General features: G+C 31.0%; 1 protein-coding gene across 4 annotated transcripts; it reads left to right on the top strand.

The window, feature by feature from the left end:
* The first annotated feature begins 549 nt into the window (after positions 1 to 549).
* Positions 550 to 16,921, top strand: ATPCL (ATP-citrate synthase). 4 transcript variants are annotated; one of them, XM_040716424.2, is made up of 15 exons: positions 550 to 700; positions 12,137 to 12,321; positions 12,385 to 12,554; positions 12,898 to 13,020; positions 13,077 to 13,139; positions 13,195 to 13,276; positions 13,338 to 13,446; positions 13,519 to 13,642; positions 13,699 to 14,373; positions 14,431 to 15,150; positions 15,204 to 15,575; positions 15,635 to 15,940; positions 15,997 to 16,140; positions 16,205 to 16,401; positions 16,461 to 16,921. In XM_040716424.2, exons 3-15 carry the CDS (start codon positions 12,405 to 12,407, stop codon positions 16,624 to 16,626), a joined length of 3,231 nt encoding a protein of 1,076 aa, XP_040572358.1. In that variant the 5' UTR covers positions 550 to 700; positions 12,137 to 12,321; positions 12,385 to 12,404; the 3' UTR covers positions 16,627 to 16,921. The 4 variants fall into 4 exon arrangements, with proteins under 4 accessions (XP_040572358.1, XP_071746002.1, XP_071746003.1 ...); XM_071889901.1 differs by having other exon boundaries at positions 12,128 to 12,321; XM_071889902.1 differs by having other exon boundaries at positions 560 to 700; positions 12,049 to 12,321.
* The last annotated feature ends 357 nt before the right edge of the window (positions 16,922 to 17,278 follow it).

The following is a 17,278-nucleotide window of genomic DNA, read 5'->3' as shown; positions in this document are numbered from 1 at the left end:
AATCAACAAATTATTTTTATTAACCCTTTGGAGGCACTGTAAATTGCACTTAAAGTAGCCAAAATGCATCGATACAATGAATAAGTTGATAGACTCTGCTTGAAAGTCCATATTGGCGATTTCTGAAGTCAAATAAAGGTTCTAAACTATAGCAAAAAAATTAGATGTCTTAAATCATTCCTCAAATTGGAATACAAAGCCTTTAATTGACTCAAATATGTCTATTAAATATTGGGTTGTATATACACAATATATGAATTAAATGATAAATTGGGATTTTCTTTTTTTTTAAATTTTATTAAAGATTTTTATGTTTCTTATACATTTATCAACTTTTCCTTCAAGATAGTCAATCATTGAAGATTATTTAATAACTTAATGTAAGTTGCTTAGCAAGAAAAAATTCGAATTTAAAAGATCAACATTAATAATTCTATGAGTAACAATTAGTCAAACAATACAACGTGCCGTGTGGAGATAGATACCCTTGCATACCATTCATATATATATTAGAAAGCCAAAATGACGTGAGAAGCTTTCTCAACACGTGACTTTTAAATTATTTATTTTTCAGCTAAACAGCATTTATACACAATATTTCATGTTTTAACTAACAACTAAACTAATAATATTAGTTACTAGTGTTTGTATAAAGTGTCACATCAATTACCATAGACTAATTGAATTTGGAACATTAACTGTAAGTCAATTATTCTTTACAGGTTACTGGAAGGACAGATGTTCTCAATATTTCTTATTAGTGAAAGGTTGTGTGTACATTTTATGTTAATTATAAACAAACAAGTTTCAAATCTTCATTGGAAATGTGAACTTATCTGTAGCTAGCTAGATTTCCGGTTAAAATGAGTATATAATACATACATAAAATAGTGTAGTGGAATGACTACCTATATGTATAGAAGTCTAATGCTCATTTCCTCATATTAATACATTTCCTTTTTTTATAATAGGGTAAATAATCAATTATCGTATATTAATATTGCCAAATAATAATATTAGGTTTAAAGAAACTAATCGTTGACCCAGCGCAAAAACATATCATTAGGACTAAGCTTGAATTTAGATATTTAACTTTCAATATTTGAGTGACCATACCGACGCCAATATTGAAGCTACTAAATTCAAATTTTGTTATCATAATGAACATCACTTCGTCAATAGATGATCAGTTTTATTAATTATTTATGGTCGTTATAAGTACCAAATTTATTAAATGCATTTACCAGATAATACATTTTTGCAAACCAAATATCTTAAATTCAGCGTTAAACTGCTCCATCTGGTTTGAATTCTATAATAATGTTTACATTTCAAGTAATTGTAACTATTGTATTCTGATAAGAAATATTACAGTTTACTTAAAATGTTGTTTATACTAGTACATTGTACATTGAGCTATTGAAGTAAAATATTCTTAAAATTATGTTTGTTAGAAGATTGTAATATGGATTGCACGGTCTTAGGACCCTTTGCCGAATTATGACTATGCTGAAAATAGTAATTTATATATTTGACGATGATTAATGCAGTACTACTAATTAATTAAGATCCCATTTATGCTACAACAATTTTAAATTATACACCCACGTAACACAGCAGAAAGTGTTAAGTTTTTGTCACTGACAGGTTTCTACTGGCTATATGTTAAAGTCAAATAGCGTGTTTTTTTGCACTGAATACCAAACAACATCTAGAGTATGAAAGAAATCAAATCAAATCCACCATGTATCTTACAAAGGGGATTTACACCGATGTAGATCATCAAATTTACTCTGAGTCAAACAAGGATTTACACTAATAAATTAACGATTTAATCTACATTGCAAATGATTTATGTTGACCAAAAAGAAAATCAATTAATTTCTTATGGATAAAAACAAATACTTGAATATTATATTATCTAATATAATATAATATTATAGTTGTATGTCCCCAAATAAAAACGCATTGGGTATTTATTTAAAAAACGGAGACAGATACAGACTTTAAACATCAAATAAAAGTCTTTTAGAATTTGAAGTTATGTAGTTTAAGCTATGTATCATTCCGAGCAAACTAGATTCCTGGGCTCTGTAGACGAGTTTTTTTTTTTTTTTGCTAATAAGTAGATTTTTTTCATAAATCAAAATGGATTCACCGTGCCTCAAAGTTTTTTTTAAGGTATGGGTTGTTGATTCGAAAATGCAAGTAAAAAATTAAAAATCCAAAAAATGAATTATTGTACAGACGGAAAAATGGAGAACTTACGTTGGATACAAAATTAAAAAAATGGAATAAGCGGATTTGGAAGTTAGTCTTATTGTGGTCGAAGGGGAACATATTTCTAATTATAATGGATGGAAGAACTTAGAATATTGTTGTTCATCCTCAAGTTATACTAAATTCAGGAGTTATAAAAATAATTAATTAGGTATGTTATAAAATGCCGATTTACGGAGAGGTGTGCACGGAAGTCTAGAAGTGTTTTAGGCATCCACGTAGAAATGCTGGATGTTTATTAATTTAATTAGAGAAATCAATTTAGCATTATTTATATTTAATGTATATAAATACTTAATCTTTGACCCATTTTAATTTGTTTTTCAATTGAATGGTTTGTTCAGTCGCACCATTTGTAATCTACAAAAAAATACAAAATACATATTATACATCTTTTGCACAATACTTTACTCTGTAAATCCAGAAAATGTCATTCAATTCTCTTGATGTTTAAGAAAGTTGTGTTGTTTTATTGAAATATCATATTTGATAAAATCACAGATTTTTGTGTAGGTTATAACATAAGTACCACGAAAAAAAGGCGTGAACTTCCGATGATAAATTGGTCATAACTTTTTTGAAGCTAGAGCCATGGTTTTAGCATCAAAATGTCTTTTTTTACCATTATCTAATACCTAACATAATAATTATTATCTTTGGATGTTGGTATGTATCCTTGCTAACTTTAAAAAATAAAGGAGATTATAAGACTTAGAGATGAAGAAAAAAAGAGAAAATAAGAGAAAGGATTTTTGACAATAACAGGAAGGATAAGCCAACGACAGTTCAACTTGAATATTTGTTCTTCTCTAAAGATAAAAAAAAAGTGTGCAAACTGCAAAGATGCATACCAAACATGCAGCAAGAATACTTCATAACATTTCAGAATCTTTATTTTTTGTTTTATATGAAGTTCATAATTAATTAAAATTTCTTTATGTACAGTGCAACCCCATAAATTATGAAATTTAAAAAATATTAAGGGACCGGTTTTATTACAAAATGTAAGTCATTTTTTTATTCTTATGGCATTTACAAAAAAAAAATCTTCTCAGTGTATAACATTGAATTTAAAAGCAAATATGTCGAGTGCGAGTCCCGATAAAGAGCGGGGCCAAAGACAAATGTGCCCTATGCCCATCTTAAAACAAATCCTGTGTACAATATATATGAAGGTTTCTCATTTTCTTAGAAAGTGTTTTTCAATGATATCGTGGGAAATCCAAAATGAGATATTAAACAATAAACTGAAATTTAGGTAAAATATCCTAAAGTAATTTATAATACTTCCTGCTTTCGGATGTGAAGTTATAATTAACTATTGGTTTTTATACATAATTGATTCATTGTCATCCTTTTTTGTCAACCCACATCATTTGCACTGTAGCTTAAATCGTTAAAATCATGTTCTCTATTTAATTTTTTCAATATTCAATTTTGCATTTAATTAATAAACCTTATATTATGATCATAATTTATCGTAGGTGGTAAACCCCAGATAGTTTAAGCAAAATGGGATCCCAAAATCTCGAATGAGAATTCCTAATATTTAGGTACACATATATCTTTAATTATAACTGAATCAATTTGAAGAATTGTCGTTAATCAAATACTTAATACATTTTGATGAGCATTTATCTAAAACATCCTATTTTTTAATAATTTGAAAAGTCGATATTACTCTGTAAAAAAATTTAATTAAACTAAATATAGGAAAAATAACCCAAAAAAAACCATTGAAAAATAAAATTAAAAAAAGAAGTCAATCATTTTTTTAAATTCAAATTTGAATCAAATTATTAGTTAAAAAAAGGTATTTTATAATTTTTTATGAAAATGAAAGTTTATTAAACATGATCATTTTCAACTTTGTACTTTTTTTTGTATTTTGTATTATTCTTTTATTATTTACCAACCATAAGCAGATATATTTTCTAATTTTTTTTTTCGTTTAAAAAATATTTAAATTACTTTGTTCTTAAATTAGTTTCTTTGATTTTAAACAGAATAAGAGTGAAGGATATTTTTTTAACCCATTACTCACAGTGCGTATTATGTATCTTTTTTTTTTTATAAATCAAACAGCCAAATCCTTAAGGTAAAACTACACATTACACAATATTAAGAGAAGGACGTTGATCCTTTATTAAAGGTTGGTATTGTATTATTAAAAAATAACTCTGATTGATTGTAAGAGTATTTTTACATATTATCCTCTTAATCATCCTAATATTTCTTTTATGATTTGCTATATTACGACTTAACATATTTATAACAATTAAATTCAAACAAAAAAACACTGACGTAATGAAAGAAACGATGAAGACTCAAACCAAAGATTTCGAATTACTTGGATACCAAGAAACCAATAACTGGTACAAAATTACGATTAAGAATGTATTTTTTTTTTTTTTTTTTATCATCATGTATCTCAACATGTGACCGTCCTCCTCTCCAGACGCAAACCCCATGAACTACTCTATCTAGGTGTGTCTGGAGGATAGGGTGTGTAATAATCCTCTCAGGAGTGTCAGTTCTCTGGAGGACTAGCACTTTTACTTCCTATTTTTAAATGAAATAAACATCAGGGTAGAACAGGGTGGTACCCGTAGAGGGGGATGGAGGGGCTTTGAAAATTGCATAATTTTTTTTTTTGGGATTTCTTTTCTATAAAAAAAAAAGAATTTCGATCAAATATGCTGTGGAGCAAAAAATTCCTCTAGAGGCTTCCATCAAGGAGTGGACTAAGCTCGAGTCTGACTACATAGTCAAGGTTTGCAAGGGATTTAGATCTCGTATTGAGGCAATTATTAGAGCTGAGGGATCACATATATTGAGTAAAAGTTGTACCAGACACTATTTTCATATAATTTTGTTAAATAAATGTCCTCACAAAACATCCCATTAAATTTTTTTTCTTGAAAAATAAAATGTGTACCACTCGACCCTGTATATTAAATTGAATAATCTCTGTTTGAAAATAAATTTTACTTACAAAGAGTTCAACAATTATATACATAAATTATTATAAATATAGAAAGCATGGGAACGTTGCAACAATTTTCGTTTTTCTCTTAATTATCCGGATTTGGTTTGACTCAGACACACACAAAATTTTGGAGAACATGTATACTAATAAATGAAATTTTGACTATATTTTGATATTTTACAATCCATTAATTTTCTGCGAATCTAATTTGAATCCTACCCTTCAAATGTTCCAACTGCTCTATTTTTTAAAGGAGTGAATAATTACTACCTAGAAGGTGTTGAATAATTAACATTCAATATATAATTATGTCATAGCAGATGAAGATTTATATTATAAATCACTTATCAGTATTATGCAATTGAGGAATTTAATTTCAAATCCTTCTCCAGATGCTATAAAGAGTACATAAGTGGTCCGTCAACACAAGAGCGAGCTACAATATTTTTTCTCAGAATTGATTCTAGATTACATTTGTTTTATTTGACAAATAATAATTATCAATTTCTATCAACAAATTATTCTTGTTAACTGAAGTGCACTTAAACTAGCAAAAAATGCATTGTCATAATAAAAGAATGAGAAATTGAAATATTTTATTTAAAAGTCCAATATTAATCCCTTAAATCAAAGAAGGGCTGTAAACTATTGCTAAAAACTCTTGGATATCTTATCTCATCCCACAAATTTAAATATTATTATGTATATGTTATACCTATTAATATGAGGAATAATTATATATCCAGGCTCCTTCTCAGGATCGACTACAAGATTCGACAGGAGGGTAGTACCGAGTGAGTGCAAAGTTGTAATTAGGTTGTTTATTAAAATGCAACTACCAAATATAATTTACCACAAAGAGTATGTACCTTTCAGCAAGGTCGAAGTTCATTCAGATGTCTGTTTTTAAGTTCACGATGATCCATAAATAGAGATTTTCTCGAAAGTAACGCCTAGGATCCATTTAGGCTTGCGATATTTAAAATTTCGGTGCTTTCTCTGATTGGCTCTTTCATTGGGATGCTTTTGTTAAGAAGTAAACCATCAAGACAAGTACGTATATTATGACCAAAAAGGAGTTTAGCTGGGGACTTTTCACATGATAAAGGAGTAAGGAGTATAACGATAAGTAAAAAGTAGTTGATCTAAAGAGATTCCAGGATTCTTCTTCATCATGTCTTTCAAAATCCGTACAACCACTTTTGCTTGTCCGTTAGATTCCCGATGATATGGTGTAGAATGAGATACCTTCAACTCCCACTTATTTATAATGACGTCAATGGTAAATGTCTATACTGACGTCTTTTCAGAGATTGTTCTATGGGACATATATCCCAATATTTCATAGACATACACGTATTTAAATCAATTATAGACTCAATTTAAAAATTTCAGTCATAGACTAAAATATCAAAGAGCTATAGTTTAGAACCTATATCCTACATAATAATAAAAAAATGATGTGTATGTGTGATGTACGTCCCACTTAGAAAAACAATGATAACACACATTTATTTCAAAAAACGGAGACAGAATCAGACTTTAAACATTCAATAAAAGTTGTTCATACTTTTGAGTTACGTACGTAAGGCTATGTTTAATTCTGATCAGACCAAATTCCTGGGCTCTGGAGGACAACTTTAATTTTGCTAATAAGTTGAATTACAAAAGTGTAACTTGTAGTGCCCCCAAAGAGTTAATAAGAATAATTTTTTGATAGAAATTGATCACAATTTGTCAAATTTTGTAAATTTGAGAAAAACCATTCGACCTTGATTTTGTGTAGACAGGGCACATATAAATATTTATTTGTGCTTATTTAGTGATATTGTTTAGATTTAATTATTGAATCATTTCAATTTTTCTATATTAATGATGATATTCTGCTTATATATGTTTGTTACCTACAATGTTTGTCAACCTTAGTTGAACCCCTCCAGAATACGAAATTAATATTACGGGGTCATACATTTATGACGTCCAGTTGACCGGGGGTTACGGATTTGAAGATTTTTTTTAAGATGGGTGGGGGAGGGTATTGGATATTTTGGAGTCCACTACATTGACAACGGATCTCTGTTTCACACAGATCAACAAAACCTTTTCAATATGAAGTACATAATTGGTCTCAATATAACACACTTTTTTAAGTGGAAACCCCGGGTACATGAAATCTATGAAAACTAAAGAAAGAAGGCTTCACAGATTATATTTTGTATGTTATATGCAATTATACTCTTACCTTTTCCAACCAAATTCCATTTAAAAAAAGTATCAAAATGAATAAGGAAGCACAGTATAAAAATTGATCAAAGTGTATTATCGAGCTTATCCCATTTAAAGAAGCAAAAAGGTCACAAAAAAAAAAGAACAGGAGGAGTGAATCCGAGTGGAAGGGTCTTTTGAGGAGTATCAGAATGTTATTCAATCACAGGAAGAAAATGCTGCAAGAAGAAAATCCATTCAATTAAATAACTGGGTTATTAATGATAAAACTACTACAACCAATTTAAGTTAAGATAATATCAAACATTAATAGAGGGGGGGGGCTCTAAAAATTAAGGGGGTTATCAAGTTTTGGACGAACAAAGAAGGGAGAAGGGGGGATCAAACATTATATATTTTTCCGGACATCATGTATGTATGACCTCTTAGGGGGTGAGATAAGGTTTTTCCCCATACAATTACTAAAATGTTAAATTGGAATACATTGTAAGACTCAATCGATTAAAGTAAGCAAACGTTCACACAACGGTAATTGTACCTGCGTTACCTATCCATAGATTTGATATTTTCCAAAGATTAACTTTCTATTACATATATATATATATATATCGAAGAGTTTTTTTTAACAGGCGTTGAGTATGATGGATGCAGATATAAATAACATATTGGACCTTCAAATACAGTTTAAAATCGTTTCCATTCTGTATAATTCCTGCCGTCAGTTCTTTAAAAAAATCTCAAATTTTAAGGCTCCCTCTACATGCATGGTCGAAGGTAATAAGAGAGTATCAGGCAAACTCCCTCCATTTTTTTCTGAATCATATTTTAAATTTTCATTCCAATATCATGTTTTATCTGTAGAACCCACCCAGTTAAAAATTACTTCATACGACCCTGAGGTGGCATCATTTTATTAATATTATAATAAAGTACTTAAGTAATCAAATTTAAATATTTTTCAAACTTGCGAAAATAATTATTTCACACTCTTTTTAATTTGGGATTAATTAAAGTATATATTATTAATATAAACATTGAGGGTTTACACCTTCAGGATGGTTGAAATAGATTTATGATATCGGCATAGGCTATCTAATTTATTATTATAATATTATTTAGAAAGATTGAATCCAAAACTAAGCTACTGGATAGAAATGAGACGGCTTAGTTGTGCGTCAGATTTGGAGGTGTTCTTAAGATTAAGAATAAGTTCACAATTTGAATACGATTATATTGAGGTACACGGTCTATGACTGCAGTCTCTGCCAAAATATCGCCCTACAACTATATCACCTATGACTGAACCAAAAAAGGTAGTTTTCGAACGATTCTCAACACTAATATAAACATTAAGATTTGTAATGACTAATAACCATAGAGAAAGAATAATATAGAAGTGACAAGGATTTTTACTTGGCCGCTTGGTCTAATTTGGCTCACAGATAATATATAATCATTTTGAGGAGTTTAATACACTTGTTATGTTTGGTCTACTTTTAGATATTATGTTGAAATCAGTGGTTTGCATATTTTTGAACCAAAATATACTTAACATATACAACCCTAGTTATAAGTTGTTAAACTCTGAAGAGATTTGAGTATCAACATCGGAGTAGATCTTCTCAATGTCCTTGAGTTACCATGACACTTTTCGGATTCTTTTACTTTTACATACTGGTTGGTCATATTTTATACAACTCCACCATTTCTACGATTTATAACTCATACAATATCAGTGCCACCAGAAACGCAGAAGCGATTGACTTCACCACTTTTATAGACTAAGTGTAATATTTCATTAATAAAATTGTAAGGTTGTCTGACTGTAACATCATTATTATATAACTTGCCCCTTCCCCCACTTGGACATACATTCCGGTGCTGCTGTACAATATATAATGCACATAACACAAATAACTATGTTCAGTGTTTATGTTACTCAAAACATGTAATAATTAATTTATTAATACAGTAATAATAATCATAATTATATAACTGTCACCATTTTTTAAGGATTTTAATTTTTTTTTTCTATTGTATTGCTTAAATAGTATACATTTACCAAGGTTAACAGAAACACAAGGTTAGACGATCATGCACTCGGGCTTGCTAGGACAAAACACGCAACCAATCATAGTCTATGAACTCACTGTTGGTAGCACTTTCAATTACATGTATCGTTCCCACTGATGGACAAGACAGACAGATTTTGGCAAAACATGCAACCAGTCATATTCTATGACGTCACTATTAAAAAGTGTCGCAGAAGTCCAACATCAGCTGTACATGCGTTATGGTATAACTCAAGGTTAATAGAAATACAAGGTTATACCATAACGAGTGTACGACGTTCGTTTACCATTTGAATTAGTTTTGTAAAACTTTAAGGATCGTCAAAACTCGCGACTATTTTGCCTTATTCTTAATTTTATCAAAATTGAAGAAGATTAATTTGTGATGACATCACTGGTAAATATCTATGATTTATTAAAGATTGTTCCATGGAACGGATTTTGAGTCCGATTCGGGCACGTCCTTAAAATTTACAACGGGAGCGGAGGGAACGTCATACCTTTTTGACTGATACACAGAGGTTAAAAAAATTATACAATTTGAAGATCGCCTTCTTTTTGTAATTGCTATCTGAAAAGGTTTTTTTATTTACTGAAGTTGTCATCATTATTCAATAAGTATAAAATAATCACTGGTGCGTGAAAGACGAAGAGTAACCCTGAAGATTTGTTGTCGAGCCATAAGTTGTGATTTAAATCGTGTGTATTTTTTAGCCTGCCCTCTTTTATAGAATTGATAATCTGAAGAATGAATTTTCTTTTCCTTAGCAGTTGTCATTATTATTTAACTCCTGAGTAGTCAACTTCCTTTTCTACTACATTCAATTATATTAAAAACCTGATTGAATATTTGTTTGTGCTCATAAAAGACGGAGAGTAACCTTGAGGATTTGTTGCGGAGTTTTTAAATCCAAGTAGAATTGAGGATCGACAACGGAGTAATTCTGGTGAATTTCCTTGTTTATTTCTTCCCCCACCACCCCCCTACTCCCTAATCACAACTGATTGTAGCTAATCTAATGAAGCACTAGGTAAGATTCTTCAAATTGTCAAGGTTACCATGTTGATTTTCGATTGTTTTTTTTTTCCTTTTTAAAATCCACAAGAACACGCCATTTTAATCAATAGCTATAAGTGTAAATCCTTGTTTAACTCAGAGTATAATTGAGGATCAACACCGGAATAATTCGTGCCTATGTCCTTTCCAAATACGGACACTGGTGTTTGTGATTATTTCTTTCATATCAAAGCTGCTCACAGCTAATTTAATGAAATGTCAAACTGCTCTTCTCCCAACACTTTACATTTCAGTTTCTTTTTTTTAGTATACCGGCGTTTTATATTATCTGAATCTCTGCCAATGTTTCCCTACTCATAGTCATGAAATTAGTACTCAAAATATTTAAGTATTATAATGTAAATATATTGAGAAGGAAGAGAAAGATTTTAAAAGGAACCATTTAGATACCCGCATGTACTTTTCTAAAATAGTGTTGAGAAAGTACTTGGTCATGAGGTTTTTTTTATCATTACTCTACGTAGTATATCTGGAGTAGAGAAGCTCATACCGACCTTGTGATTTTTTATAAAATCATTTTCTTTCTCTGTGGGCCATGAATGCATATTATGCTATGTATAGAGGCAACCATTCGACATACTCTCTATATCCCGCAATGCATTTCCCTCAATCCCTTAGAAATAAAAGCTTAATAATTGTATACAGGCACACTATACTTTTATGGTTTACCCTGCCTTAGCCTAACGTGTTTCTATTTATAACGTCATGATTGCATCATATTTTTTTAAATTGTGATCAATCATTCTTTGCAAAAGGTTTATCACCTAATATAACTTATAAGTAACGGAGTTTGCTTATATATTTACATTTAAGCATTTCATTGTGACTAATTGTCAGCATGATCCCTGCGTTGTTCTACGCGCGCCAACAAATAAGCAACATTAGGAAATCGACTATTTTATCAATCATAGCTTCAAAATTAATCATAGATGACTCAATTAAACATTTTATCCCTTAACACAGTCCCTCAAACGAGAAATATTCGTCTACACGAAGAAATAAATAATTCTGGTGCGTCAGTATAAAATCATTTTTGAACTATGATCAAGAAAAGGAAAAAAACCCCATTTAACTTTTTTTACTTACAACTTACAATCCAATGGTTAATAGACATAATTGAGTCAATTATAGGTTTTGAATTCAAACTTGTGGATGAGTTAAGATAGCCAAGAATGTTAACAATGGTTTAAAACCTCTTTTTCATTTAAGAGACTCATATTGGCCCCGATACGATCTTTCAAATAAAATTTGTCAATCTCTAAATATTGGTTTTGACTACTTTAAAGTGAAATTTGCAACTCACTCAAGGGGTTAATAAGAATAATTTGTCTATAGAAATTGACAATCATTCGTACAAAAATACAAATATAATCCTCAACCAATTTTGATATAAATCATTCTAGCTTGCTTTTTTGTTGACGGGCTACATATATTATTACACTCTATTTTCATGGAAATCTCACTTTTATTTTCTGATGTGAGATGTTTTAGTGCGTGTGTGTTGGTATGAGGGAGCGTTAGGAAAGCAGAGTAGGGATACACAACACCACACTGTCCGCTGATAAATTCATGGCAGAAAAAATAATATCATCGCCCTCTCTTCATTAAAAAAACTCTCTATAGTAGAGCAAAGCGAAACGTCCTTTTCCCATACTTCTTTAGTGGTAATACAGAAGGTAAGTCATAGAAATTTTTGTTGGAGCTTTTGTAACTAACTTTTAAATTGTACCTAATCCTAGTTTATTTTTAACAAGAGACAATGTCGTCTCGAGCGATTCAAGAGGCTTCAGGAAAAAGATTGCTTTACAACTCTCTTGGAGAATTCGTGAATCCATTGAATTTTGCGAGTGTTGACTGCAGTACAAATTTGGAAACCCTTCCTAATGATCATCCTTGGCTCTTAACAGAGGTATCAAAAAGTATTTAGTTAATAGTTACTACAATTCAGTTACAACTCCCCGTCTACTTTTTTCATATTTCCCTTCAACTATTATTTTTACTCCGTGAATTTCATAAACATTATTGTTGAACTTACTATGCACAATCAAGTGGGTTATTTGTTATCAGAATGACATCAACTTATACGGTGTCATACATATAAAGATGCATGTACTGATATTTATTTATATATGGATTTGATGAATTCAACAATTTCATAAAAATATTTCAAGATTCTTACGATAAAAAAATCTATAAATCTAAATCTTAGCCTTAATGAATGATGAACTTAATTTTTTTGGTATGCATTTTAGAAACTTGTAGTGAAACCAGATCAACTGATCAAACGCCGCGGAAAGTTGGGCCTTATTAAAATTAATGTTGATTATGAAGAAGTCAAGAAATGGATCAAGGAACAACGGTCGAAAGAACAAACTGTAATGATATTAACATTTTATTTTTTGTTTGTTCTTCTATACGACTTATTTTGCAGATTGGAAAAGCCAAAGGTATGCTCCGACTATTCATCATTGAGCCGTTTTTGCCCCATGAAAGTGTATGTGGTATAAGTATAACACGTCAATGATTCTATCTAATATAATATTTTACAGAATGAAGAGAGCTATGTTTGTATTTATTCTAATAGAAGTCATGATATGATTCTTTTTTGTATTGAGGGAGGTGTTGATGTTGGTAAGTCAGGAACTTTGAATGTTTTTCAGTTTTGAGTAATTCATTGAGATCATCATTGCAGGTGATGTTGACTCAAAGTCATCCAAATTTGAAGTAGCTGTAGATAAGGACCTTCAAAGAGATGATGTTATAAGCCATCTTTTGACTAAAGTATCGGACGACAAACAAAGGTATATATTTTTGAGTTTCCAATCATTCAAATATTGGTTATCGTCTCAATTTTTTATTTATTTTATCCCTAGCCGATTGTGTGATTTTATTATGGCACTTTATAAACAATATGTCGAACTATATTTTACATATCTGGAAATCAATCCCTTGGTCATTACATCAAAATCTATTTACATCTTAGATCTTGCTGCAAAAGTAAGCTATTTTATATTTAATTGCAAGATGTCTTATTTTACTCGTTTCATCATTAGTTGGATGCAACTGCAGATTTTATTTGCAGAGGAAAATGGGGAACCATGAATTACCCTCCTCCTTTTGGAAGAGATGCATTCCCTGAAGAAGCATTTATCGCAGATATTGATGCTAAAACTGGTGCATCCCTTAAGCTAACTATTCTTAATCCGAAAGGTCGTATATGGACGATGGTAGCTGGAGGTGGTGCTAGTGTCATTTATGCCGATACAGTGAGTGCCTTTGGTGGCTTGGATGAGCTTGCTAACTATGGAGAGTACTCTGGTGCACCCTCTGAGCAGCAAACTTACGATTATGCAAGGACTTTGCTGTCACTTATGACAAAAGAAAACCATATTGATGGAAAAGTTTTGATCATCGGTGGAGGAATTGCTAATTTTACTAATGTTGCTGCTACTTTCAAAGGAATTGTTAAAGCTCTAGAAGAATTTCAAAATAAGCTAAAAGAATTTCAAGTTTCTATTTTTGTTAGAAGAGCTGGACCAAATTATCAAGAAGGCTTGAGAATAATGCGCGAAGTCGGTAAGAATCTAGAGATCCCTATTCATGTTTTTGGTCCTGAAACTCATATGACGGATATTGTTGGTATGGCTTTAAATAAAAAAGCCATACCTAGTATTGAACATGATAATGAAAAAACGACAACAGCAAATTTTTTATTACCCTCTTCTGTTGTAAGTAATAGTTGTAATATTTCTAATTGGTTGTGTTGTCTATTAATTATTATCTAGAAAAAAGTTTCTCAAAAAGAAGAAAAGGAAGTGAAGTTAATTAGTGACAATGAAGATGGAAATAAATCCAACGCAATGTTTTCATCACAAACAAGGGCTATAATTTGGGGTTTACAAATTCGTGCAGTTCAGGGCATGGTTGACTTTGATTATATTTGTCAAAGGACCAAACCGAGTGTTGCTTGCATGGTTTATCCTATGGTTGGGGGCGACTCGAAACAAAACTTTTATTGGGGCCATAAAGAAATCCTTATCCCTGTTTATAAAAGTATGGCTGATGCAATGAGGAAACATCCTGATGCATCCGTTATGGTCAATTTTGCTTCCCTTAGGTCTGCATATGACTCTACTTTGGAGGCTATGGAATATCCTCAGATAAAATCTATTGTCATTATTGCTGAAGGAATACCTGAAAACTTTACCAGAAAAATTATCGTCAAAGCTCAAGAAAAGAATGTCAATATAATTGGACCAGCTACTGTTGGTGGGATAAAACCAGGGTGTTTTAAAATAGGCAATTCTGGTGGTATGATGGATAACATTCTTCATTCTAAACTTTATCGTCCTGGTTCGGTGGCATATGTTTCTCGTTCTGGAGGCATGAGCAATGAGTTAAATAATATAATATCTCAGAAGACAAATGGAGTCTATGAAGGAATCGCTATTGGTGGAGATCGGTATCCTGTTACTACTTTCTTGGATCATTTACTTCGATTTGAGGTACCTACTCCCTTTCTAATTTATATTATTTACATTAGATGAATTTTTTATAGGGAGACCCAGAGGTCAAAATGCTTATTCTACTTGGAGAAGTTGGAGGTACTGAAGAATACAAAGTTTGCGAAGCTATAAAGAATGGTACCATTAAAAAACCCTTGGTTGCTTGGTGCATCGGAACATGTGCTGATATGTTTACGACTGATGTACAGTTTGGCCATGCTGGTGCAAGTGCAGGAACTGCTGTGGAGACAGCTACTTCAAAAAATGTAGCCCTGAAAGAAGCAGGAGCATTTGTTCCATCATCTTTTGATGAATTGGGAAGTGTTGTTCATCAAGTTTATACAGATTTGGTTGAGAAAGGCACTATTGTTCCAAAGTCAGAAATACCACCGCCGCCAGTACCCATGGATTATGCATGGGCTAGGGTAAACATTTAATTAATTATTTCATTTCAACTTTAATCACTATTCACCGCTTGAATCAGGAACTCGGTTTAATTCGTAAACCTGCTTCATTTATGACAAGTATTTGTGATGAACGTGGACAAGAATTAATATATGCCGGCATGCCAATAACTGAGGTATTTCGTCAAGATATGGGAATAGGTGGTGTTCTCAGTTTACTTTGGTTTGGTCGTAGGCTACCTCCCTATGCTTGCCAATTTCTAGAAATGTGTCTAATGATTACTGCTGATCATGGCCCGGCAGTGTCTGGAGCACATAATACTATTGTTTGTGCACGAGCTGGAAAAGATTTGGTATCGTCGTTAGTATCAGGTCTTTTGACTATTGTAAGCCTACAAACAAATGGTGTATTCCAATTCCATATATATTCGATTATTTTTAGGGAGATCGGTTTGGAGGAGCACTTGATGGTGCAGCCAAACAGTTTAGTGAGTCATATGATGGAAATTTGATTCCTATGGAGTTTGTCAATTCATTTAGAAAGAAAGGGCAACTCATTATGGGTATTGGGCACCGTGTCAAATCTGTATGTAACAATGAATGCTTTTGAATATTTTGCAATTGTATATTTACAAAATTGTTATTTGCAGATTAATAACCCTGACATGCGAGTTACATTGATCAAAGAATTTGTTTTTAATCACTTTCCTCACACACCGCTTTTGGAATATGCATTAGAAGTTGAGAAGATAACAACATCCAAAAAACCAAACTTGATTTTAAACGTTGATGGGTGCATCGCTGTATCCTTTGTTGATTTGCTGAGACACTCCGGATGTTTTACAAAGTAATATTTCATACTATATTTTATAAAAAATCATTCTGATTTAAAATAATTAAATTTAGAGACGAAGCTGACACATACTTATCAACTGGAACCTTAAATGGTTTGTTTGTTCTCGGAAGATCTATTGGATTCATTGGTCACTATCTTGATCAAAAGAGGTTAAAACAAGGATTGTATCGTCATCCTTGGGATGATATTAGTTATGTTTTGCCTGAGTTGAACTGAAGAGATTTTACCTAAATGATGCTTGTTTAAATCTTAGTTTAATTTTATCGAATTATGGTTAGCATAATTAACCAAATTATATTTATTTAAATAATTACTTAATTAATTATTAGTTTTAGACGAACGTAAGAAGTGTTTTATCTTTTTTGTTGCTATTTTTAGATTATAAGAGTTAGTAGAACTTTGTGACATTTTTAAAACTTAATTATTGTAAATCTGGAATTTAGAATCTTATTTTATTAAATATACAAAATGCTAAACCTTACATTAGTGATGTTTATTGCCTTTAAATAAATATATTGATGCGTTATTTATTTAACATAAATGCATATACAGAAGTAATCACCAATATTTGCACTTAAGTCAATTAAAAATAAAAACTCGATTTATATATTAATCTATATATGAAGAAGAATGAAAAGTTCCTATTATTTAAATGATTTTGAGGTCAACTGGGTGAAATGCTAAATTCCAAAACTTATTGAAGCAATCACATTCATTGTATATAATGATTCATAGTAGTCATTGACTGTCAATGAATATATTATATACAGTGCTCTAGAATTTGGGTCCCACCAAAAAAAAAAAAAAGTACAGTTTGTATTAGAATATGTACTAATACTTTTTACAGACATAAAATTGACCAATATCT

The sequence above is a fragment of the Lepeophtheirus salmonis genome, chromosome 7 (assembly GCF_016086655.4).
Source record: "Lepeophtheirus salmonis chromosome 7, UVic_Lsal_1.4, whole genome shotgun sequence".
In the NCBI taxonomy this organism is placed as follows: Eukaryota; Metazoa; Arthropoda; class Copepoda; order Siphonostomatoida; family Caligidae; genus Lepeophtheirus; species Lepeophtheirus salmonis.
The sequence above is the reverse complement of the archived record's forward strand: the minus strand, read 5'-3'. Positions and strand labels throughout refer to the sequence as shown.

Bases quoted from the DNA above. Each gene is read 5' to 3' on its own strand.
- ATPCL (XM_040716424.2), top strand. From the start codon at position 12,405: ATGTCGTCTCGAGCGATTCAAGAGGCTTCAGGAAAAAGATTGCTTTAC. The intron at 14,374-14,430 runs GTAAGTAATAGT...ATTATTATCTAG, and splicing joins TTTTATTACCCTCTTCTGTT to AAAAAAGTTTCTCAAAAAGA. The intron at 16,141-16,204 runs GTATGTAACAAT...TGTTATTTGCAG, and splicing joins TTGGGCACCGTGTCAAATCT to ATTAATAACCCTGACATGCG.